The 26,350-nt window shown below is 34.9% G+C and overlaps 1 protein-coding gene across 3 annotated transcripts in view; it reads right to left on the reverse strand.

The window, feature by feature from the left end:
- The window catches only part of LOC132744808 (protein unc-13 homolog D-like), a 333,410-nt gene that overhangs the window by 155,718 nt on the left and 151,342 nt on the right, over nt 1-26,350 (reverse strand). For all 3 annotated transcript variants that reach the window (XM_060733589.1, XM_060733587.1, XM_060733588.1), the window contains one exon: nt 15,684-15,796. In XM_060733589.1, the coding sequence (XP_060589572.1) occupies nt 15,684-15,796 (113 nt within the window). The remainder of the gene's footprint in view (nt 1-15,683; nt 15,797-26,350) is intronic.

The following is a 26,350-nucleotide window of genomic DNA, read 5'->3' on the forward strand; positions in this document are numbered from 1 at the left end:
TCGAATTGATTAGAAAACACAAATAGAAACATGTGTTTCGGTACAACAAAAATCGGAAGTAAAGTGAACAGTTAAATGACAAAAATATGTGGTCAAATATGTTTTAACAAGGAAATAATTATTTCAGAGAAAGACGAAAAAATCAGTTTTCAATCAAATGAATGACCCCGTACGTATTGTGTAATATTCAATTCTAGGGCAACGCATCATAATTTACCTAGAATTTCTTAGTTGAAAAACGGGCATAACTATGCAAAGAAGTAAATCAGAGTTATGGAACTTGTGCCAATCATCTTAGATAATCACAGACAACAAGAGTGTGAAGTTTCAATCCATTCCCTTCAGTAGTTATGAAGATACCAGCTTACACGCAAAAACTTAACCAAGAATTTCTTAGTCGAAAAAGGGGCATAATTATGTAAAAAAGCAAATCAGAGTTATGGGACTTATGCCAATCATCTTAGATAATCACAGAGAACAAGTGTGTGAAGTTTCAATCCATTCCCTTCAGTAGTTATGGAGATACCAGCTTACTCGCAAAAACTTAACCAAGAATTTCTAAGTCGAATAAAGGGGCATTATTATGTAACAAAGCAAATCAGAGTTATGGGACTTGTGCAAATCATCTTAGATAATCACAGGGAACAAGTGTGTGAAGTTTCAATCCATTCGCTTCAGTAGTTATGGAGATACCAGCTTACATGCAAAAACTTAACCACAGGGACGCCGACAAATGGGTGACTGCATAAAGAAGTAGATGCTTTAAAAAAAAACAACAAAAAAAACGCATATATATACGAATGACTTACAGTCGAGCATCGGGAATTCATCAACATATCTTACGAAACTTTAATTTGAAAACGATATTTGCGCGCGCTGAAGTGATTAATGTTTATTTGAATAAATCAAATAAAAAGAACTTATATGTTTGTGTTCTAAAAATAATCGGTGGCATAAGAGGAATTTCGTATTCATTTTACAACACTTGAAAACTTACTACAGAAAATGTGTTGTTGTTTTTTTGTTTTGTTTTCAACAAAAGTGTGTGTGTTTTTAAGTTTATTTATACTCGGCGCAGGAATAACCATATGTCCGAGATATATTATAGCATCGGGGACGTCTTTTTCAAGCAGAATCTTCCTGGTAGCCCATTCTTCGGTTGTTGGTGGTAAAGGAGACGACAATACTGTCAAGGCATCAACTTCCTGACTGACGACAACAAAAACGGCATTCATTAGTGCCAAACCTCCAGAGTAAGTCACGAAAGGTCAACCAATCACCTCTGGTACTTGAGATGACTTGACCTTGACCTGCCGTTTTCCTTCTCCGCGACGTGCATGCCTCTGGAGGAATTTGGAGAAGTTTCAACAAAAACTTCCAAAACACGCTATTATATAAACACCATTCATAGCACTTTCTCATCTATTTGCGGAGAAATTGTCGACAGGGAAAGCCTACGTAATAACCGCCCACACCCTGTTAACCAACAGATTTTCAGCCTGCAAGTATATATTTCAAGCTAGCTGCAGGTTTAAAAATACCATGTAGAACTCTTATCGTCATTAACTACCATAAGTTGCGTTGAGTGTTTGGCGCGTAAGAAAAAGAAGATATAACTTTCTGATCAATTTTCACTTAGGTTGATTCAATTTTGAATAAGCTTTGCGGATATGTATTTTTTCAAGAAATATTTAGCTTTAATACTATCCGAAGCCGTCAAAGTCACAGGTGCTCGTCCAGTCTTTGGTGCCCATATAAAAAAATTGAAGTTAAAAAAAACCAAAAAAAAACACATCAAAACAACTATTTTGGGTTGAGTGTAAGACAAAAAAAAAATTGAAAAAAAAAAAAAAAAATTCCTATGTACCATTACTACGAAGTAATGGTATTTAGGGAAATTTTTTTTTTCTGGACGAGACTGGACAAGCACCTGTGGTCAAAGTCAGCGACGAGTAATGAAATTGGACTGATTTTCTGAAACGTGATTTTATTCGAGATTTGCTTGGGAGAAGACAACTTTCTGTCCGTAGAGCATGAATATTAATACTCATTACAAGACAGTATCTTATTTATCTCAATTATGGTACATGTAAATATGTATAATTTTTATGTTCAATAAAAATGTTGCATAACTTGCAGTTGTTATTATCATATTCAATGATATTTAAATGACATAAAGTATTTATGATGAACAGTCCTAGAATATTTTGATAAGGAACCGTCAGTTGTAACATGTTTTTGTTATCTTATAATGAACAGTCGTCATACTTGCTGGTATGTCATTTATTATTGACAGTTTAGGTTTTTCAAAATTTGCATGATTAACAGTCCGAATGTAGACCTAAATGAAATGTTCTGGAATATTAACAAAATGAATAGTCAACCATATTAACCATATATATGAATGGTTGAACACAACAGTAAGGATAAAAAGCGCAATGTGCATATCTTCTTATTTTGATAATAATTGAAATAACAGCACATTTTAAGCAAAAAGAAAAGAAACTATAAGTCTGAACAATTCTGTCATTATAAGCCTCCCCATCAGTACATTCAGTGCTTTGTGTAAAGTTAGAACACTTTCAGAGAGAAAGTTGGTGTTTTCCATACCTTAAAGGTCTATATTGAGAAAACTAAAAAGTTAAGAAAGTCAAAACAGTTACTTGTGTCTTATGTAACTTTTAATGCGGTTTCAACTAGTAAAATTGCCAGATGGTTGAAAACAGTATTACAATTATCTGGAATTGATGTGTTACAACAAAATTTTTATTCTTTAAATTATGATTCTATTGGGGTTTACCCGGTTTATATAGCGACACGGACTACTTTTTACGGTTCTTTGAATCGGCGTTTAGCGAGTTTAGCATCAGACTGACATGCTATTATGAATACATGCTTAGCCTCCGGCTTTACTTCAATAATGTTCCTCATCCTTCACATAATGTTTTGATGAGGGGGACAATTTCTAACACCAACATCTACGCATGCGGTAAGGCAATTTTTTTATTAATACTTGATTAATATACAACAAGCAATTATCATAGTATTGCAAGCAATCCATAAGTCCCCTACGGGTTAGAACCCCAGCAACATTCTGAAGGGCCATAGGTCATTGAATTATGTCAATGAATGACATAAATAAACTTAAATCTTTTGAGTTCTTAGTTTGTCTGTATCTAAGTAATATGTTAAGTTTCCCTAATCATGTTTATAGAACAGATAATCAAAATATCCAATATTCTCAGGATGAATATGTATAACTGATGTTACGTTACTTTTCTCTATTTTAAGTAAATTTGTTGGAAAAGTTTCAATGTCTTTAAAAGTGATCTCAGGAAACAGTTTTTAGAAACGGACAGACAGACCAACTGACAGAGACTCTGAGGATAAATCTTTAAACTCCTGAAATAAAAATGCTAGACTTATGAACATCGTCATACATGATGTGAGTGTAACAAAGAACAATTATCTCAAGTTTAAGAAAATACCATTTATAGTGACAAAAAAGAAGTGAAAAAAAAATTAAAACAATATACCATTTATAGTAACAAAGCAGAAAATAAAAAGAAAAATTCAAGTAAATCAAGTTGAAATGAATATAATCATGGAAACCCATGTCTTATAAATCTAATCACATATGAAGTAGGTCTTGATAATGAATGTCTTTTTTTAAATTTGAAGCAAATCCATGGAGAAATAAGTAAATTAAAGAATGGGTAAGAAAAATTCAAAGTTTAAGAAGGAGATAATTCTGGAAATATTGATGCTAGATTTATAACCCTTGTCATATTATTATGTGGGAGTTTTAAGAAAATGCTATAAGAAATGAAGAAGTTTGAGTAAAATATAATAATTTCTAGAAAAACAAGAATTTGTAACAGAGTTACCAACGTCCCCCGCCTCGGGGAAGTTTTATATGAAGCATAAAATTGTGCTATTTCAAAAGATTGAGGTATGGATTTCAGGACTTTCAGTCCAAAATTATGATCAATGCTAGATCTGCAAATGCAACAATAAATTTATTAAAGAAATACTAGTAAAATGAAACACGGAATTTAAAATTCTATCATATTAACCTTTGACCTCTAAGTGTGACCTTGACCTTGGAGGTAGGGGTGCAGGTGTTGTGCATGACATATCGTCTTATTAATATTACTATTTGTGCCAAGTATTTCCAAAATCCCTTTAACTATGTAGAAGTTATAGATCATGCAGACACAAAATATACCCTATAACAGACTATGTCAAATCTTTGACCTTTAAGTGTGACCTTGGAGGTTAGGGACCCATGTTTTGCGCCTGACATATCATCTTATTATTGTGATTATTTGTGCAAAGTATTTTTAAAATCCCAGGTTATGGACTGGACACAAAAATATACCCCTATAAAACAGACTATGTAAATCTTTGACCTCTATGTGTGACCTTGACCTTGGAGGTAGGGACACATGTGTTATGCATGACATATCATCTTATCATTGTGACTATTTGTGCCTAGTTATTTCAAAAGTTCTAGATCAGACACAAAATATACCCTAAAACAGACTATGTTAACTTTTGACCTCTAAGTGTGACCTTGAACTTGGAGGTAGGGATGCAGGTGTTGCGCAGGACACATTGTCTTATTATAGTGACTATTTGCAAATCCTTTGATCTATGAAACAAGAGCTGTCGGTAGGACAGCAACGCTCGACTATTCTTCGTGCTTGATAGTAAAAAAAATGCCTGATACAGTTACCTCCTCCTGTTTACAGGTTGGGGTCATGATGGTGAACAAGTGTGCAAAGTTTCAAAGCCATATATCAATGGACTTTGAAAATATTTAACTATTACAAAAACTTTAACGTAAATTCTAAGTCGAAAAAGGGGCATAATTCTGTCAAAATGCTTAATAGAGTTACCTCCTCCTGTCTACAGGTTGGGGTCATGATGGTGAACAAGTGTGCAAAGTTTCAAAGCCATATGTCTATGGACTTTGAAAATATTTGAACTATTACAAAAACTTTAACGTAAATTCTAAGTCGAAAAAGGGGCATAATTCTGTCAAAATGCTTGATAGAGTTACCTTCTCCTGTCTACAGGTTGGGTCATGATGGTGAACAAGAATGCAAAGTTTCAAAGCCATATGTCAATGGACTTTGAAAATATTTGAACTATTACAAAAACTTTAACGTAAATTCTAAGTCGAACAAGGGTGCCATAGTCACAAAATACGCCCGTTTACAAAAAAGCTTTAGATGGAGATGGGGGCATTATGGATAAGTGTTATCTAGCAAGCAAGTTTTTATTCTTGGCACTGTGTTGTTAAATGAACCTTAAAACAAATCAATAGGGAAGATATGCACAGAATGTGTGACCTTGACCTTGGTCGCAGGGACCTGAATTTTATGCACGGCACTCAGCCTCACAATGATGAACATTTGTGCCAAATTATATTGAAATCCCTCTATGCATGTAGAAGTTTTGCTCCAGACAAGTGTTTTTCTATGAGCTCTAACTGTGACCTTCACCTTTGACCTAGAGACTTGGTTTATGTGCAGGGCACTACGTCTCATGGTGGTGAACAATTCTATAAAAGTAACATTAAAATTCCTCCATGCATGTAGAAAATATGCTCCGGACAACATCTGGATATTTAATCATCTCCAGTGACCTTGCAAATATTAACCTAAATTAAATGTGTAACACCTGTAGTCATGATAGTTACCATTTGTGCTACAATCCATCAATAAATGATGACTAAATGGTCCCTATAACCATCTTCAAATTTTTATCTGAACTTTGACCTCTATGTGTAACCTTGACTTTTGGTCGCAGGGATCTGAATTTCGCATGCGACACTCAGCCTCACAATGGTGAACATTTGTGCCAAGTTATATTGAAAACCCCCTATGAATGTAGAAGTTTTGCTCCGGGACATGCGTTTTTCAATGAGCTCTAAGTGTGACCTTGACCTTTGACCTGGAGACCTGGATCATGCATGGAGCAATACATATCATGGAGGTGAACATTTCCATAAAGTATTATAAAAATTCTTCCATACATGTAGGAGATATGCTCCAGACAAAATCTGGATATTTCACCATCTTTAGTGACCTTGACCTTGCATATATTGACCTAAAGTACATGTGTCACATCCGTAGTCATTATAATGACCATTTGTGTTACAATCCCTCAATAAATGATGATTAAATCGTCCCTATACACATCTTCATATTTTTATCTTTTTTTAAACGGGCGTATAAAAAGTACATGTAATTTAATAACTAAAAAATTCTGATTTAAGATTTTATTCTAGGGGAATACATTTCATTACAATTCTTAATCTTTGAATGAGCTGAACTGATATTTACTTGAAAATTAAAATATAATTAAATTTCTATGAGAAAGTATTTACATTTGATAAGGTAATTACTGTATGATCTTTATGAACAAATACCAAGTCTACAGAACACCATAGTTATCACAGTTAAGAATCTTGACCAATGAATGAAACATGTGTAAATAAATGTTACATACTTTAGAACATACTCAAGTCCAACAAAGAGGATTATTTCATGCCTTTGATTAAATTCTATTTTTAGAATTGAAAGTGAAAATAGATCAAGGGGAGTAATTGTGTAAGTCATTTATGAACAAAGTAATAACTTTGTTGTCTCCCTTTGATTAAATTCTATTTACAAAATCTGGATATTTCATCATCTTTAGTGACCTTGACCTTGTATATATTGACCTAAATTATATGTATCACAGCCATAGTCTTGATAATGACCATTTGTGTTACAATCCCTCAATAAATGATGACTAAATAGTCCATATACACATCTTCATATTTTTATCTGAACTTTGACCTCTATGTGTGACCTTGACCTTGGCCGCAAGGACCTGAATCTTGCACGCGACACTCCGCCTCACAATGGTAAACATTTGTGCCAAGTAATATTGAAATCCCTCTATACATGTGGAAGTTTTGCTCCGGACAAGCATTTTTCAATGAGCTCTAAGTGTGACCTTGACCTTTGACCTAGAGACCTGGTTCATGTGCGCAACACTGCTCCTCATAGTGGTGAACATTTATATGAAGTTTCATTAAAATCCCTCCATACATGTAGGAGATATGCTCCGGACAAAATTGGACGCCGCCCGCCCGCCCGCCCGCCAGGGGCGTTCCCATAATACGTCCCGTTTTTCAAACGGGCGTATAAAAAGGGGCATATTCTGTCAAAATGCTTGATAGAGTTACCTCCTCCTGACTACAGGTTGGGGTCATGATGGTGAACAAGTGTGCAAAGTTTCAAAGCCATATGTCAATGGACTTTGAAAATATTTGAACTATTACAAAAACTTTAACGTAAATTCTAAGTCGAAAAAGGGGCATAATTCTGTCAAAAAGTTTGATAGAGTTACCTCCTCCTGTCTACAGGTTGGGGTCATGATGGTGAACAAGTGTGCAAAGTTTCAAAGCCATATGTCAATGGACTTTGAAAATATTTGAACTATTACAAAACTTTAACATAAGTGGTTACGCCGACGCCGACGCTCGGGTGACTGCAATTACTCTTCTTATTCTTATCGAATAGTCGAGCTAAAAAGTTATGGACTGGACACAAAATATACCCTGTAAAAGACTACCGGTATGTTAATCTTTGACCTCCAAGTGTGACCTTGACCTTGGAGGTAGGTGACTGGTTGTTGCGCATGACACATCCAAGTATTTACAAAATCATTTCAAAGATAAGAAAGTTATGGACCGGACACGACATATACCATCAAATAGACAATGTTGACCTTGAATGAGCAAGTGCGACCTTGACCTTGGAGGTAGGGGTCTGGTTGTTGTGCATGACACAACGTCTTATTATAACAAACATTTGTGCCAAGTTATTTTAGATTCCTTTGATAAATGACAAAGTTATGGACCGGACACGAAAGTGTGACGGACGGACTGACGGACGGACGGACTCACAAAATGGTACTTATGTGACTTTTCCTTTGATCTTTTTGGCAATTTTTAGTCACACAAGGCTTAAAAAAAGAGACACAAGTAAAAACGGAATGAATAGGATCAAAGAGAATTAACTGTTACCCATTGTTCTCCAAATCACACAAGTACCTCTGGGTTCCTACGGACAGGCGGACGGCAGGACAGACGGATTGGAGCCTATTACTATATCCCCCTTTTTTCTTCGAAAAGGCAGGGGACAAACATCTAAGTTCAAGGGGGACATCATTCTGGAAATAGTCAAGCTAGAGTATTGAACCTTCTCTAATAACAAGACACATATATATGAAGTTTATAGTAGATACATTATGAAATAAAGAAGTTATATAAAGAAGAGTGCTAGAGTTGTAAACCTTGTCACATATGATGAGGTTGATGATCAGCATATATTTTTAGTTTCATAAAAATGTTTTCACTACTTTTTGAGTAATGACAAATACAGTGAAGCTCACTTATAACAAACACGGTTAAAACGAAAAAATGGTTATAACGAAAGGAAATCAATTCCCCGACTTTAACCCTACTTTATTTATATGCCTCCTTACATGCTTAGAACGAATTTGAATACAGCGAAAAAACGGTTATAACGTAAGGATTCTGAGGTCCCATGATACATATTTTAACGTAAATCAGCACGGTAAATATAGTGAAATCGATTTTTGACAGTATAACAAAGAGAAGACAAGTGATTGCCTATAGGTGTTAATTATAACATCTCTATTGATCATGCTTTGAAAAGAGGGCTTGATATGTTTTCACACGTTTTCTTGTGACAAGTTTTAAAACATGTTAAAAAGGCGTTATAATAATTTGATTGTTAAAAGTATATTATAGCATTATATGCCCGAAAGTGATTTTTTTTTTAGTAAAGATGAAGCATTTGTAAGACATGGGAATTAAATAAAGTATTACCTCTTTCAAATAACAGTCCTCCTTTGAAGTTTCAATATTGTGGTCCAAATGGAACTTAAGTTATGCCCCAGAAACTATTTTCAATTCTAAGGTTATAGTGACCTTGACCTTTGACCTTGTGACTCCAAATCATTAGGGGTCTTCTACCCAATATGGACAATCATACTATGAAGTTTAAACACAGTAGGCTAAATGATACTTAAGTTATGTTCCGAAAACTGTTTTCAGTTTTAAGGTAATAGTGACCTTGACCTTGTGACCCCAAAATCAATAGGGGTCTCCTACCCAATATGGACAATCATCCTATGAAGTTTGAATATTGTGGGCTAAATGGAACTTAAGTTATGCTCAAGAAACTGTTTTCAATTTCTAAGTAATTGTGACCTTGACCTTTGACCTTGTGACCCGAAAATCAATAGGGGTCTTCTACCCAATATGAACAATCATCCTATGAAGTTCGAACACTGTGGGCCAAATGGAACTTAAGTTATGCTCCGGAAACTGTTTTCAGTTCTAAGGTAATAGTGGCCTTGACCTTTGACCTTGTAACCCCAAAATCAATAGGGGTCTTCTACCCAATATGAACAATCATCCTATGAAGTTTGAACACTGTGGGCCAAATGGAACTTAAGTTATGCTCCAGAAACTGTTTTCAGTTTTAAGGTCATAGTGACCTTGACCTTTGACCTTGTGACCCCAAAATCAATAGGGGTCTTCTACCCAATATGGACAATCATCCTATGAAGTTTGAATATTGTGGGCCAAATGGAACTTAAGTTATGCTCCGGAAACCAAATTGCTAACGGACGGACGGACAGACAGACGGACGGTAGGACAGACGGACGCCAGGGGGTATAACATAATATGTCCGAAATTCTTTCGGGCATATAAAAAATGAGAAAGAAATCCGTGAGTCATACCAAGCATCCTCGCTCTGGCCTAGCAGAAAGAGACACCACTCTGAACAAGAGCCATGTCAACATGGCCATCCCCCGCCGAATGTGTTTGCTCATTGGAAGAATGTACGAGGGTTGTTCAAAAAGTAATAGGACTGGGAGTCTTGCGTATTCAAATTTCATTCAATTTAGAATATTTTCATATGTACAGCAATCGTAAAATGTTTTCTACAAATCAAACATAAGTTTTTTTAATATATTGTGCTAAACGCACTTTTCCTTTGCTATTGAATAACCATGAACCAGTGCATCTGTGATACCACCTCATGGGCTCAATATTATGGCCAAAAGCAAATTAGATGTGACATTTTAAGGAGAAATAAATTCTTAAAAACTTTTTATGTGGTTAAATTCCATTGCCAGATAATTGAAATTCATAAAAACTTGCTTATTTGCAGGTTGAAGATGCTGTTATACTATAACCTTGTGTTAACATAGTTGTTTCTGAATTTTTATAGGTTGAACCTAGGCCAGCAACATCTAGTCCAGCAGTGCAAACTGCAAAAAAATTGAGAAAGAAATACAGAAGTAGAAGTTCACCTGGCAAGGCCAAGGATAAGGTGTCAAGAGCAAGACGTGCATTGTATGAGGTTAAAGTTAATAAGGTACCTGTTAGAAAAGCTGCTAAAAAATACAATTTGTCCTATGGTTTTGTACAAAGGAGAGTTTCAGGTACTGTAGAGATTGGTGCATGTCATGGTACAGGCACTGTGTTTAACGCCAGTGAAGAGGGAGAATTTGTTGAGTATTTAAGTGAGATGGCTAAAAGAGGTATGGGCTTAAGACCTGGTGAATTTTTAGACAAAGTTCAAGAAGTAGTCATAAAAGAAGGTAGGAAGACACCTTTTAAGAATGGTAGGCCATCATATGATTGGTACAGGCGCTTTATGAACAGACATAAGGATATTCTAGGCATAAGACAAGAATCTTTACTAGAATCTTCTAGAGCTAAATTAACAAAGGCCAAATTAGATGACTGGTATAGTTCATACACAAAATTTTTAGCGGAAAAAGATCTAATGAATAAACCAGAACAAATCTGGAATGCAGATGAATCAGGATTTAGTTTGGGAAGTAAAGCTGGGAGGGTAATAGGACCATCAAGGACCTCATTTCCTACACAAGTACCACATTTGGCTGGGAGCTCTAGCAAAGCAAGACTGACTGTGATGTTTTGTGCCAGTGCAAGTGGGTCAATCATGCCTCCTTTCTATGTGTACCCAAAGCCCCCTCCTAAAGGTATTAATCCTTTAAGCTGTAGTATTCCTGGAGGAAAAATTGAATATACTGATAAAGGGTGGATGGATGGACCAACATTTGCTAAGTTCCTTGATCATTTTGATTCCCATATTATAACAGAAAGACCTGTTGTGTTGTTGATTGACTCTGTAAGCAGTCATATTGGTTCAAAAATATTCCAAGAAGCAAGAAGTAAGAAGATTGAATTATATAGAATTGTACCCAACGCCACGCACCTCATGCAGCCTTTGGACAAAGGTGTTTTTGGCCCCATGAAAACTCAGTGGTATAATACTGTAAGAAAACATAATCGTGAAAACCCTGGAATTCCAATAAACAAAGGTAACTTTGCAGAGAAATTAAAAGATGCCTACAATGAATTTTATAGGCCAAGTATTGCTGTGAATAGCTTTGCCTCTTCAGGAATATATCCAGTAAACAGGGCAGTCATTTCTGATGATCAGCTAAAAACAGGCTTAACTTTTAACACAGACAGTGAACAATTAGAAAAGGATTCTGTACAAAAGGAGTCTTCTGATCATGCTGAATCTCAGTGCCTAAATGAGAAAGTCTTTAACACATATGTCAGTGTACTAAAAACACCAGTCAAAGAAAAATATGAAAAACGACAAGCAGAGGGATACAATTTGCATGGAGTTTCCCCTGGGTATGACACATATATATTGCTTAAATCAAGGATTGGTAAAGAATCAAGTTACCAAGAAGATTCTATACAAAAAAAAGATAAGTCAACAGTTACTTCTAGAGAAGGCTGTGTTAACATTGATCAAATACAAGGTCAAAAGTCAGTTCAAGGACTACAATTATTAGCAGATGCTGCATCTCGCATGACACCCTGTGACACTTCAGACTTTGTTCAGAAGAGAAAAGTATCAGATGAATTCAATGTCCAAGATGTGTCGCCAGTTATGAAAGCCGCACTTGTCATGCCAAAAGTCAAAGAAATTAAAAAGAAGAAACGAACAAGCATACTTGATAATTTGCCTGATAACTTAACTAGTCCAGAGACTATCAGAAAACTTGCTTTGAAAGACATAGAAAAAACTAGACAATTTGCAAACAAGGAAAAAAGAGCCAAAGCAACATATCTTTTAAAATCAAAAAAAAGTAAAGATAAACAAAATTTGAAAAAAACAGAAACAGTCTCACCAACCAATGAAAATGAAGAGGAAGCTATTTGTATGCTCTGTGAATTAACATGGAAGGAGGACCAGGATCTCATGCTTGGTCACACATGGATTCAGTGTGACAAATGTGAAAGTTGGATTCACGAACATTGCTTACCAATAGATATGAAATATGATTCTGTGACAAATAAAGATATAGACTTCATTTGTCACAAATGTGAAAGAGACAAATAATATGTGAAATAGTGTACAAGTATTGCATATCATAAACATTGTTTTTTAATATCCTTTTTATTTCAATATGACTTAGATGAAAACATAGACAATGTCAAAATTTTTATGAACATGTTTTTAATAAGTCTAAGCAGCTGTATGCACTAAATCAGTTGTTTACTTCAGCTTGATTTTTGTTTATACATTATGACAGAGTTATTTGTTAATTGTATACATAAGATGATGATATATAATATATGCATATTTCATCCATGACTATTCCATTTTGGTTTTTATTATTCTAAAATAAATTTGAAAATTAATACTTAACAACTTCATTTTTCATTCTACTCACTTACTTTATTGTATCATTTTAGGAGAAGGAGGAAGTCCGAGTAGAAAATTGTGTAATTAAAGGTTATCATGCCTTTAAAATAAAGCCCCCCATGACATCACCACCAACACAATTGATGGTAGATATGGAATATACAAACATCCATGATACGGATGCATGTCTAGTATGGGTACCTGATTTGAACCAGTTTGAATCTGACCTACACAACACTATTACTGATGAAGACAGATATTTCACATTGAAAGACATAGCAGGGTTACCTGTTGGTCATGTTCCTCGTATTCTTGCCAGTTCCTTCAGAAAGCTTATTGAAATGGGTGCTTCTGTGTTTTGTGAGGCAAATGATCACCCTCAACCAAGCTTCTCTCCATGGCCAGCACCCCAAGAAAAGGGTGGAGGTGCTGTTATTCCATGCACGTATATTATAAGACATGATTATAAACAACAGGCTATTGATATTGTCAAAGAGGCCCTAATGAACATGAGTGAAGGGGTGTTTATTAGACTGGCATATTGATCATTTCATTTCTGTGATGTAAAAACAAGTTTATACTCTCAATTTCCCAAAAGAAGCTAGTCGCATTGATTTGACCTTTAATACGTTTAATCATGTTATTCATGTAATATTATTAATGTATAAAAAATTAATAGAAAAAATAATTAATTTTTGTTATATTGTTATAGAATACTTTAACAATATAACAAAATTAATTATTTTTTCTATTACAGATTTTTTAATGAATGGATACAGTAGGCCTAGGCCTATATTACATGAATAACATGACTACATATTATAGATCAAATCAATGCAGCTAGCACCTTTGAATTTGCCATGTAACAAAGTGATTAAAGTGATTAAAGAACGAAAAATGATTTTTACAGTGTCTTTAGATTTATTTTTAGGTGCAGAGGTTCTGTCTAAGCTTAACTGTCAAAATTTGACAGCTAAAGTTATTTTTGAGACAACCCCCAGTAATGATTCGGATCACCTTTACTTGATCCACATTTACTACACAATGGGCTATAAATAGAAACTGTCTCTCTTTCAAAACACACGACGATGAAATGCAGTGACAACATTTCTTGTAAGGTACTGTCATTTGAAAACAAAAACACAAAAATAATGTTTTTAATTACATATTTAATATTAATACGATAGCGAAATATATATATTGATCCGGATTGCCTTCACAATCTGTATCCATATCCAAAGTTTTTTCTCTTTAAATGAAAGGTCTGGAATCAGTATTTTCGGGTAGTATTTATGCAGCCATAGAAATGTGAAATTAAAAAATGCTACCTTAAAAGATCTTCCGTTAGCACTCCATAAACATTAAAAACAATCTGACACAAATCTTAATCCAGTTTGCTCAGGTCATTATGTATATTACACCTCAATTTGATAACACATTGATTGCATCATGCTTACCATATTTGGCAGTCGGGAGTAGACGCTACGTCACAGAGTTGTGTAGAGTTTGTTTTAAGAGTACTGACTACTGGATAATAATTGGACTTAATTATTTTGACATATTTTCTTAAAATTGCCATATTTTCAGTCTATTTGTTGCCATAGCAACCAAAGTTTTCAACATAGGATGAAAAGAAAAAGATGTGCATAATCTCCATACTGCCATCTATCTATATATCAAGTTTATTAAAAATATTTTCAGTTCTTTTTGCGTTATTGCGGGATCCAATTTTGTGGACTGATGGACATCCGACCGAAATGGAATAAGGGGCCATTTCTTTTGTTATTTTCTACTGTTTGATAGAGGGCCAATGGCCCCCTTACTCTATTGTTATGGAATGAACTCTTTTGTTGACTTTTGTTCTGTTTACAGTTAGATGGCCCCTTATCCCTATTCGGTAGTGTGGACAGACGGCCGGAGGGTAAACCTAAAGTCCCCTCCGGTTAAACCAGAAGGGGACTAAAAATATATAATAATTTATAAAGATTTTATCAAATGAACACATCAATAATCGTATAATATATTAGACACCTATTGAACATCATAAACTAAAGTTACCTGATAAGTTCTAATATTATTCATTATTTTGGACAAAATTTAAAACTCAGATCTTGTGTAAAATAAACTCAGCAAGTTCTTACGTAAAATAAACTGTTCACTAGAAAATGAAATGACATTTCAATTTAAAAAGTATTGTTAAACAGAACTTAAATATCAGAGCAATTATCTAGAAAGTTAAAGAACTATCATGTACATTTAATTTTAGAACTATCCTTCACATTTTATTTCAAAATGGCAATAACTATCCTTTACATTTAAGTTTAGAACTATCTTAGAATGACAAGAACTCTTTTACATTTTACTTTAGAATGGCCAATGAGATTCCAAGATTTCATTTTGTAATTTCAAAATGACAAATGAAAACTCTTCTTATATTTAGTTCTTCCCTGTAAATGTTATAGAAAGTTAAACTGAAAACAGACCGGCCTTCCGCCAGAAAATCGAGAGAAACCCCTGTGTGAGGGATGGCGGACGGTACAGTATGCACTTGCTTAGCACATTCTTGAGTGTTTGTAGATGAACCTACAAAGTTAAAGTTTAGCTTTCTTGAATGTTTTGCGGTCACTTAATTGATAAGAAGACAGTTTACTTTGATAAATATGCCCAAAGCGCCTCCTCATAGAAGACTTTCTTAAAATCTCCATTGAAAAGTTACGAACTATTTGAAAGCAAGTTTAAGAAAAAATCACAATTGTTTTGTGAAATACACTGACAATTTACGAAAGTTAAAACGTAAGCGTAAAATTACTATATTTCTTACGAAAAATGTTAGTTAAACGGGCCCTTGCTATCCTGCTCTCTGCAATTTTGTACTCAAATAAATACCTTTCGTTCCATAGCAAAGCTAACTAGTCTGTAATAGTTGACAGAGAGACCATTGTAGAACTGCCTCAGTGCAGGTAACACTGTACAATGGGAGGTAACCGTGTCTACCAAATCTGCTCAATATAAAACAAAATATTTCAGGTTAACACTAGAAATGTGTCCTTAGGACACGGGTGCCCCCACACTCAATTGTTTTGTCAATCTTATGACTTTAGGTCAAATATTTTTTAGGCTACATGTGCAACAAGTTGAAAACTAAAAATCACTTACTAAGTCAAGGGCAAGAACTTTACAAATACTGAATAAATCCACAAGCAAACTCCAAGGTGCATAAGTACATGGCTGACCAACATTCTTGTAAACTTTCAGACCTACAGGTCAAATATTTTTTGAGTTATGCATGAACAAGTTGAAAATTACAAATTTGTCCTAAGTCAAGGGCAAAAACTGAAAAAAATCCACATAAAAAACCCCAGGTGCATAGCTTCACAGTGATGTTGATCATTATTCCTTTAAAGTTGGTTGATTCTAACTCAATCACTTGAAAAACAAATAACACAACATAATGGAACTGTTTTTACTAAGTCAAGGGCAATAAATCTGACTGAAACAGAATAAATCCACAAGAGAAACCCCAGGTGCAAAACTACACATGCTGATCAACATTCCTGTAAAGTTTCATGACACTAGGTCAAATACTTTTTGAGTTATGTGCGACACAACTTGAAAATTGTAAATTTTTACTAAGTCAAGGGCAATAACTCTAAAAAAACTAAATATATCCACACGAAAATACCCAGGTGCACAACTACACATGCTGATCAACATTTCTATAAAGTTTCATGACTCTAGGTCAGATACTTTTTGAGCTACATGTGACACAAGTTGAAAATTGTAAATTTTTACTAAGTCAAGGGCAATTACTCTAAAACTACAAATGCTGATCAACATTTCTATAAAGTTTCATGACTCTTGGTCAAATACTTTATGAGCTACATGCAACACAAAAGAGAACGAGGGAAGGAAGGAAGGACGGACACACAAGGGTAAATCTAAATGCCCATCCTATAGTGGGGGCACAATAAAGATTTGTATAAATTTTAACAGTTCTCCTAATGGGATACTCAGGCAAATTAATGACAAAAACATTAAAATGATCTTATGTACTCAAATCATGCTAAAATGACATTTTTTAAAGTCCCAGCACGAATTTCTGTATAAATTCTATATATTGTGGATTTGAATCGTAAATATATCTATATATGTTGAAGTTGGCAGCCTTGCAGCCTAAAGAAAACTAAGAAATAGTACAAACATGAAAACGGTCTGAAATGCATTCTTACTTAGATCATTCCACACCTTTTTTCAATATCTTCATCTTAATTTTTAAAGATGTTGAACTTTATTTTTTTTTATGCTTTGAAATTTGTGAAGTTAGCAGTCTAGCAGCTTGGCAGCCTAAAGAAAACTAAGGATAGTACAAACATGAAAACAATCGGAAATGAACGTATGGCACTTACTTATACCATTCAACGCCCTTTTTCAACGATTTCCATGTGCAATTGTTAATTTCTATAAATCGTACTAATATCAGGAAATCTTTGGCTTATTGGTTCTTTAAAAACTTTATTTTTATGAAAATACATGTACGTGTATTGTTATACATGAAATAAAAATATATATTGATGACCATCAGAAACTGAATTTATTTTATCATATTCATATACACAATACCCCTTAATCAAATTAATGCTTTTATGATGCAAGACAGCAAATTCTTGCATATCAGACAGGATTATCTACCGTTTACACCGGTGCTAGAAAACCTTGTCTTACTTGTATCATAGTTTGGGGACCTTTCTGTTGAAAAAGTGTCCAAGTTAAATCGTATACATATACATGCACCGTGCATTAACTGGAGTGCAGGTATTAGTTACCAGCACTTCAGAGCATGCCCATTCATTGGCTCATTTTTGCTGGGGTTTACTTATTGTGACGGCAGAGAAAGTGAAAGCAACAGAAATGTCATATTTAGATGCTCGTTCATTGGTTACTTTTCTCCAGGGTTTCATATTGTGACAACAGGGAATGTGTTTTTATGTTTGACTATGATACAAAAGAGAAAGAACATCAAAACACTCTGCAATCTGATTTATACTCGGGGGCTATGCCCCCTCGTATAAATCAGATAGCCTCGTGTTTCGATGCTAAGACAAGTAAGACAAGTCTTATATGAATGAATTGCGTTCTTAGGATGACGTCACTTAACTGTTATGAATGAAGTTGTAACTTCATATGCTACTATAAAAAAAGTGCGTAATGAGAATATCAGTTTTTGTAATTTCTGTTCTGAAAATAATTGATATGTAATATGCAAGAAAAAGAATCAAACACTGGCTGTCGGTGCAGACGGGAATATCTAGCTCTCGGGTAACTGTTTAGCAGAAACTCGGCAGAGCCTCGTTACCGCCGTAAACAGTCACCCTCGAGCTAGATATTCCGGTCTGTACCGGCAACCGGTGTAAGATCAATACTTACCCCATTACGGAGTGACAGCAAAAGGGTGCGCACCTTTCTCAGATTTAAATTACTTTTAGCAATAACTTTTTTTGTTATTTAAAATGAACTACCTCAAATCACCGTGTAGTTTTAAAACAAGTCATGTGACTTGAACAAACCCTGGAAGTTACAATAACAGATATTGTGGATACTGTATGATTGAAACAAGTCTAAGTCATTCATTTGACTTGTTCTTTAACGTTTCCAGAGTTCATGCTCTAACCTGACCAGGCCGTGTGGGTTAAGTTAGGAAACCACCATTTTTTTAATAGGGAGAAAAGTTTTGTTCCTGTGACTGCCTAGTGTATTCATTTTGAGGACATTTGCATAATAATGAATGAAAAATTCAAAATGAAAGAAATAAAAATTTTGCGTCTGTCTTCCTTTAAAACATTTGATTATCTATTCCTGGAAAATATGAAATGGTAACTATTCAGTACAGTTGCTCAAAACTGACAGAAGTTTTGAGGTCAATTACAATTTGACTGAGGTAAACTTAAATTATCTTCTATAGTACTTATTGAGTTTTGCAATATAAACATTAGTACACACAATTTTGGAATGGCCTAGTATTGATATTTTGCCGGATTGTGCATCTGGATCTCAACTGCAAGACCATGTATATACAAGCCTAGCCAGGATCCCATGTTATTTGCTTTCATATAAGACCAGTATTTAAATGATAAGGTCAACAATGGGCACATTTTCCATTAGTAAGTTAACCCATTACTGCATGAGCATTTTGTGAAAAATGGCTGTTTTCATTGAAAAGTCTCCCGCTACAAGTTCAAATTGCTATTAAACTATGAAAACTGCTTCAATACTAATTAAACTTGGCACAAATGTTGACTGGAACATTGACTTTGTAGCAACATGCTCAATCTTAAATTTTCTGTTACCATGACAACGAGGTGACATCTCAAAATTGCCAAAAATCAATATTTTGCGTTGATTTTTTCCATCAAAATTGATTTCAAAGTGCTGCAACTTCTCAATGGATTGAAATAGAGGCAAAGCCTTTTTAGCTTTGGTTACACGTTACCTTATGATCGATCAGGGGTCACTTTTAGCCTCTCACAAGTCCAAAGTTTTCTTCGCGATGAGGGGGACTGCCGCTCCAAACAGAAGGGGGCACATCCCCCTTCTGGTAACCCCCTGATGTATCTTTTGGATAGGGGTTTTGGATAGGGGGGCACGCCGAAAAAGTGGTCACTTTTTTAAACATCATTTCTCAAACAAAAACAAGTGTTGGGGGGCCTAAATAAGGCATTTTTTTACCATTTTAGACAACAAAAAGGGGGGGGGGGGATGAAAAAATCGTTAAAATGTGTGTATATTGTTTAATTTTTTTTTCTAGAACATATTGTACAGACTGCTATATTCATATCATTTCCCCCCACCCCCTCCAATTTTGGGCATTTCTATGAACAATAAATTGTTTGACTATCAAGATTAAGGTCATTTTATGGTGAAGACCATTTGTGAATAGCTCAGCTTGATGTTGATTAGCCCAAATGTGAATCAAATCAGTCCATCAATGACAAAGTTATGGCAACAAGAAATGTGTCCATAGGACACCGATGCCCCCACACGCCACTGTTCTGTCAATCTTATGACTCTAGGTCAAATATTTTTTGGACTACATGTGCCACAAGTTGAAAACTAAAAATCAACAAAGGGCCATAATTCTGTTAAATTTGGTCGCAGCAAAAATTCCTTCCTTTACTACCATTTACACATTAAGGTTGTTAATCCCTGGAAGTTTAAGCAAAATCTGCCATCCGGTTTAAGAGGAGTTGCGTTCACAAAATTTCTACATAGTATATAATGAAAAAATCAACAAAGGGCCATAATTCTGTTAAATTTGGTTGCAGCAAAAATTCCTTCCTTTACTGCCATCTACACATTAAGGTTGTTCATCCCTGTAAGTTTAAGCAAAATCTGCCATCCGGTTTAAGAGGACTTGCATTCACAAAATTTCTACATAGTATATATGAAAAAATCAACAAAGGGCCATAATTCTGTAAAATTTGGTCGCAGCGAAAATTCCTTCCTTTACTACCATCTACACCTTAAGGTTGTTCATCCCTGTAAGTTTAAGCAAAATCTGCTATCGGGTTTAAGAGGAGTTGCGTTCACAAAATTTCTACATAGTATCTAGTGAAAAAATCAACAAAGGGCCATAATTCTGTTAAATTTGGTCGCAGCGAAAATTCCTTCCTTTACTACCATCTACACATTAAGGTTGTTCATTCCTGTAAGTTTAAGCAAAATCTGCCATCCGGTTTAAGAGGAGTTGCGTGCACAAGATTTCGGGACGTACGGACGGACTGATGGACGGAAGTTCTAACAGGAGAGTAATTATGTGGCTACTCTTTTGTTCTCTCTATTGTTCTTTTTAGCCACACAAAAGAAAATAGCCACATAAAAGCATTACGGAATGAATGACATCAAAGAGAAAGAACAGTTACCTATTGTCCCTCTAGCCACATAATTACTGTCCTGTGAGTGCGGACGTACTGACGGACGGACGGACAAGTGCAACGCTATATGCTCCCACATTGTGGGGGCATAAAAATTCAATGATTTTATCTTGAGCTTTAAGGTAAAGGATATTCCTGAAATGCTCAACATATCAACTACACAATAGGTGTTGTTCGGCCAAGTATGAATCACATCAATCACCTAACGTTATGGTAAATTTTAGCAAATTTAGATGATTATTATTAAGGTCAAGATTATAAATGTCAAGTTCAATTTAAACTATTTTCAGAAAAGTTATTCTGTCTCAGAACATCAATACAATTTGTCAATGTCAATTAATAACAAAGTTCTGACTACTTTAGCAAAATTCCATCATTCAACTTCAAAGTCATGTTGACATGAAAGTTATATGTTGAGTGTTGTTTCATATATCCATCCATTGTTAAAAATAGAAATGTGTCATCACACCACAGAATTGCCCCTGCATGCAGCCAAAATTTCAGATGTTATAATATTTAGTTCCAAATTTGTTTGCACAAACTTTTTTTTCATTTTAAGTTCAAAGCCCTTGAAACTATTCAATGTTAACACAAACCGTTTTATACAAAGTTCAAGGCACTGAAACTATTCAGTGTTAATCTTTTGTAAATTGCATAATGTATATTTGTAGCCAAAATAATGGGTACATACATTTCCAGAAAAGTATGAGTGCTGAAACTGAAAATTCAAACTTTGTCCAAAATCATTGAACCACAACCAAATTCACACTTTAACTGCTTAATCCTGTGTATCTATATGTCAAATTTGAGTTGAATGTGTACAACCATTAGGGAGATAATGAACAAATTTCTGATTTTTTTCAAAGTTCAAGAGGGATAACTCTGTCAGCTATCATCAAACCATGACCAAATTCAAACTTGATCAGTGTATTCTTATGACATATCCTATATTAAATTTGAGTTGAATATGTACAACTGTTGAGGAGATAATGAACGGAAACTGAAAATTTCCTCTTTTACAAAATTAAAGGGGCATAACTCTGCCAAAAATCATTGAACCATGACAAAATTCTAACTTGACCTGCGCATTCATTTGACATATCCATAGGTCAAATTTGAGTTGAATGTGTAATACCGTTGGGGGGATAATGAACAAAAACTGAAAATTTCTTATTATTTTCACAGTGAAAGGGGCATTACTCTGCCAAAAACTTCAAACCATGACCAAATTCAAACTAGACCTGCACATTCCTTTGATGTATCCATATCTTAAATTTGAGTTGAATGTGTAATACTGTTGGGGAGATAATGAATGGAAACTGAAATTTTATATTATTTTCAAAGTGAAAAATGAATAACTCTGTCAAAAATCATTGAACCATGACCAAATTCAAACTTGACCTATGCAAAATTTAGACATTTTACCTTGAAGGTCAAGATCATTTATGGATGAAGGTCAAGGTAAGTGTGGTCTGTTAAAAGGTATTGTCCCAAGGGTTGTTGTGACCAAGTATGAAGACAATACACCAAGAATTTAAAAAGTTATGATCAACATACAAGTTTGCGGATGGCAACATCAATGCTAAAATGACTGTAACATTACCTTTAATTTTTTTTTTTTTTAAAAAGTTGAGCTTAAAATTAACAAAGGGCAACAACTCCAAAATTAGAGAGGGCATAGTTATTGTTATTTTGCACTGCACATCTACCCAATGAGATATATCTACCTACAAAGTGTCTTGTTCATATCTATAATACTTTCAGAACTATGTCCTGGACAATGTTCAAAGTGTAAAAATGAACAAAGGGCAATAACTCAGATAAGTTAAGCAAGGCAAAGTTACTGTTTTTTTGCACTGCACTACTGATTAATGGGATCTCACTACCTACAAAGTTTCTTGTTGATACATCTTATAGTTTCAGAGCTATGTTCCGGACAAAGTTCAAAGTGAAACAAGAGCCATGCCAACATGGCCATCCCCCGCCGAATGTGTTTGCTCATTGGAAGAATGTATATGTAGTAGAGCTGAATAATTCCATTTTAAGAGGTCTTTTGGTAATGAAAACTGATGGCTATAATGATTACAGATTTGAAACCTATGTGAATACTGATGGCTGAAAATAACAAAGGGCAATTACTGAAAAATAATGCAGGGTAGGTTATCATTCTTGTGTGCTGCATCCCTCCTCAGTAAAATCTATCCACCTATGAAGTTTCAAGTTGATACCTCAAATACTTTTTGAGAAAAAAATTGAATTGAAAAATTAAGTATGAAAAAGAACAAAGGGCAATAACTCAAAAATTATAAAAGGTAGAGTTATCAGTCTTGTGCAGTGCACATCTCCTGAGTGAGATCTATGCACCTATGAAGTTTCATTTTGATATCTCAAAGGCTTTTTGAGTTATGCTCTGGACAAAAATTAATTTTGAAAAATAACAAAGGGCAATAACTCAAAAATAATGCAGGGTAGAGTTATCATTCTTAAGCACTGCACTCCTCCTCAATGAGATCCATCCACCTTTGAAGTTTCAAGTTGATACCTCAAATACTTTTTGAGATAAGCTCTGGACAAAATAGCATAAAAAAAAACAAAGGGCAATAACTCAAAAATTGTAAAGGGAAGAGTTATCATTCTTGCGCACAACATTCCTCCTCAATAAGATCTATCCACCTCTGACATTTCATGTTGATATCTCAAACACTTTTTGAGTTATGCTCCACTCAGGTGAAAAATTAGGTATGAAAAATAACAAAGGGCAATAACTCAAAAATTATGAAAGGTAGAGTTATCATTCTTGTGCTCTGCACACCTCCTGAGTGAGATCTATGCACTTATGAAGTTTCATGTTAATATCTCATAGGCTTTTGGAGTTATGCTCTGGACAAAAATCAATTTTGAAAAATAACAAAGGGCAATAACTCAAAAATCATGCAAGGTAGAGTTATCATTCTTGTGCACTGCACTCCTCCTCAATGAGGTCTATCCACCTATGAAGTTTCAAGTTGATAACTCAAATACTTTTAGAGATATGCTGCGGACAAAAATGTCGGACAGAAGGACGGACGGAAGGTCGGACGGACGGACGAAGACTATTTCTATATCCTCCGCCGAAATTTTTCAGCGGGGGATAAAAATAAACAAAGGGCAATAACTCCTCCAAAATTTGGCAAGGCAGAGTTATGGTTCTCTTGCACTGCACCCCTACCCAATGAGATCAATCTAGTAACAAAGTTTCATGTTGATATCTCTTAGAGTTTTAGAGTTAGGTCACGGACAAAGTTCAAAGTATAACTAGAAATGTGTCCATAGGACACGGGTGCCCCCACCGCGCCACTGTTCTGTCAATCTTATGACTCTAGTTCAAATATTTTTTGAAAACTAAAAATCTTTTACTAAGTAAAGGGCAAGAACTTTACAAATACTGAATAAATCCACAACCAAACCCCAAGGTGCATAAGTAAACATGCTGACCAACATTCTTGTAAACTTTCAGGCCTACAAGTGAAATACTTTTTTAGCTTGAAAATTGCAAATTTATACTACTGTAAGTCAAGGGCAATAACTCTAACAAAACTGAAAAAAATCCACATGCAAAGTCCCAGGTGCATAGCTTCACAGTGATGTGAATCATTATTCCTGTAATTAAGTGATGTTGATCATTACTCCTGTTAAGTTCATTGATTCTAACTCAAGCACTCAAGGAACAAATAACAACATAATGAAACGGTTTCAACTAAGTCAAGGGAAATAACTCTACAAATACTGGATAAATCCACAAGTGAAACCCCAGGTGCAAAATAAATATGCTGAGCAACCTTCTCGTAAGGTTAAATGACTCTAGGACAAATCCTTTTTGAATTACATGCGACACAAGTCAAGGGCAATAACTCTGAAAATACTAAAAATATTCAGACGAAAATACCTAGGTGCACAACTACACATGCTGATCAACATTATTGTAAAGTTTCATGACTCTAGGTCAAATACTTTTTGAGTTACGTACGACGCAAGTTGAAAATTGGAAATTTTATTAAGTCAAGGGCAATAACACTGAAAATACTAAAAATATCCAGACGAAAATACCCAGGTGCACAACTTCACATGCTGATCAACATTCTAGTTAAGTTTCATGACTCTAGGTCAAATACTTTTTGAGTTACGTGCGACACAAAAGAGAACGGACGGATGGAAGGACGGACAAGGGTAAATCTAAATGCTCGCCACTAAAGTGGGGGCACAAAAATGAACAAAGGGCAATAACACCAAAATTAGGCAAGGCAGAGTAATGGTTCTTTTGAACTACACTTCTACACAATGTGATCTATCTACCTAAAAGTTGCATGTTGATATCTCTTATAGTTTCAGAGATATGTTTCTGACAAAGTTCAAAGTGTAACAAGAGCACCGCTAGGCGGAGCATTATATGCCCGAAAGTGTTTTTTTTTTTTTAGTAAGGATGAAGCATTTGTAAGACATGGGAATTCGCTGTTCATCCTATAAAATTTTACAGCTGTAGGTTGATTAATACTTAAGTTATTAATAATGACCTTAACCTTTGACCTTGTGACCCCAAAATCAATAGGGGTCTTCTACCTTATTATAATTTATATGGACAATCATCCTAAGAAGTTTGAATATTGTGGGCCAAATGGAACTTTAATTATGCTTTAGAAACTGTTTTCAGTATTAAGGTAAAAGTGACTTTGACCTTTGACCTTGTGACCCCAAAATCAATAGGGGTGTTCTACCTAATATGGACAATCATCCTATGAAGTTTGAACATTGTGGGCCAATTGGAACTTAAGTTATGCTCCAGAAACTGTTTTCAGTAACAAGGTAATAGTGACCTTGACCTTTGACCTTGTGACCCCAAAATCAATAGGGGTCTTCTACCTGATTTGGACAATCATCCTATAAAGTTTGAACATTGTGGGCCAATTGGAACTTAAGTTATGCTCCGGAACCTGTTTTTGGTTTTAAGGTAATTGTGACCTTGACCTTTGACCTAGTGACTCCAAAATCAATAGGGATTTTTTGCCCAATATGGACAATCATCCTATGAAGTTTGAACACTGTGGGTCAATTGGAACTTGAGTTATGCTTCGGAAACTGTTTTCAGTTTTAAGGTCATAGTGACCTTGACCTTTGACCTTCTAACCCCAAAATCAATAGGGGTCTTCTACCTAAAATGGACAATCATCCTATGAAGTTTGAACATTGTGGGCCAATTGGAACTTAAGTTATGCTCCAGAAACTGTTTTCAGTATCAAGGCAATAGTGACCTTAACCTTTGACCTTGTGACCCCAAAATCAATAGGGGTGTTCTACCTAATATGGACAATCATCCTATGAAGTTTGAACATTGTGGGCCAATTGGAACTTAAGTTATGCTCCAGAAACTGTTTTCAGTAACAAGGTAATAGTGACCTTGACCTTTGACCTTGTGACCCCAAAATCAATAGGGGTCTTCTACCTAATTTGGACAATCATCCTATAAAGTTTGAACATTGTGGGCCAATTGGAACTTAAGTTATGCTCCGGAACCTGTTTTTGGTTTTAAGGTAATTGTGACCTTGACCTTTGACCTAGTGACCCCAAAATCAATAGGGATTTTTTGCCCAA

This window comes from Ruditapes philippinarum, unplaced genomic scaffold (genome assembly GCF_026571515.1).
Source record: "Ruditapes philippinarum isolate M1 unplaced genomic scaffold, ASM2657151v2 ctg1728_1_1_1_1, whole genome shotgun sequence".
In the NCBI taxonomy this organism is placed as follows: Eukaryota; Metazoa; Mollusca; class Bivalvia; order Venerida; family Veneridae; genus Ruditapes; species Ruditapes philippinarum.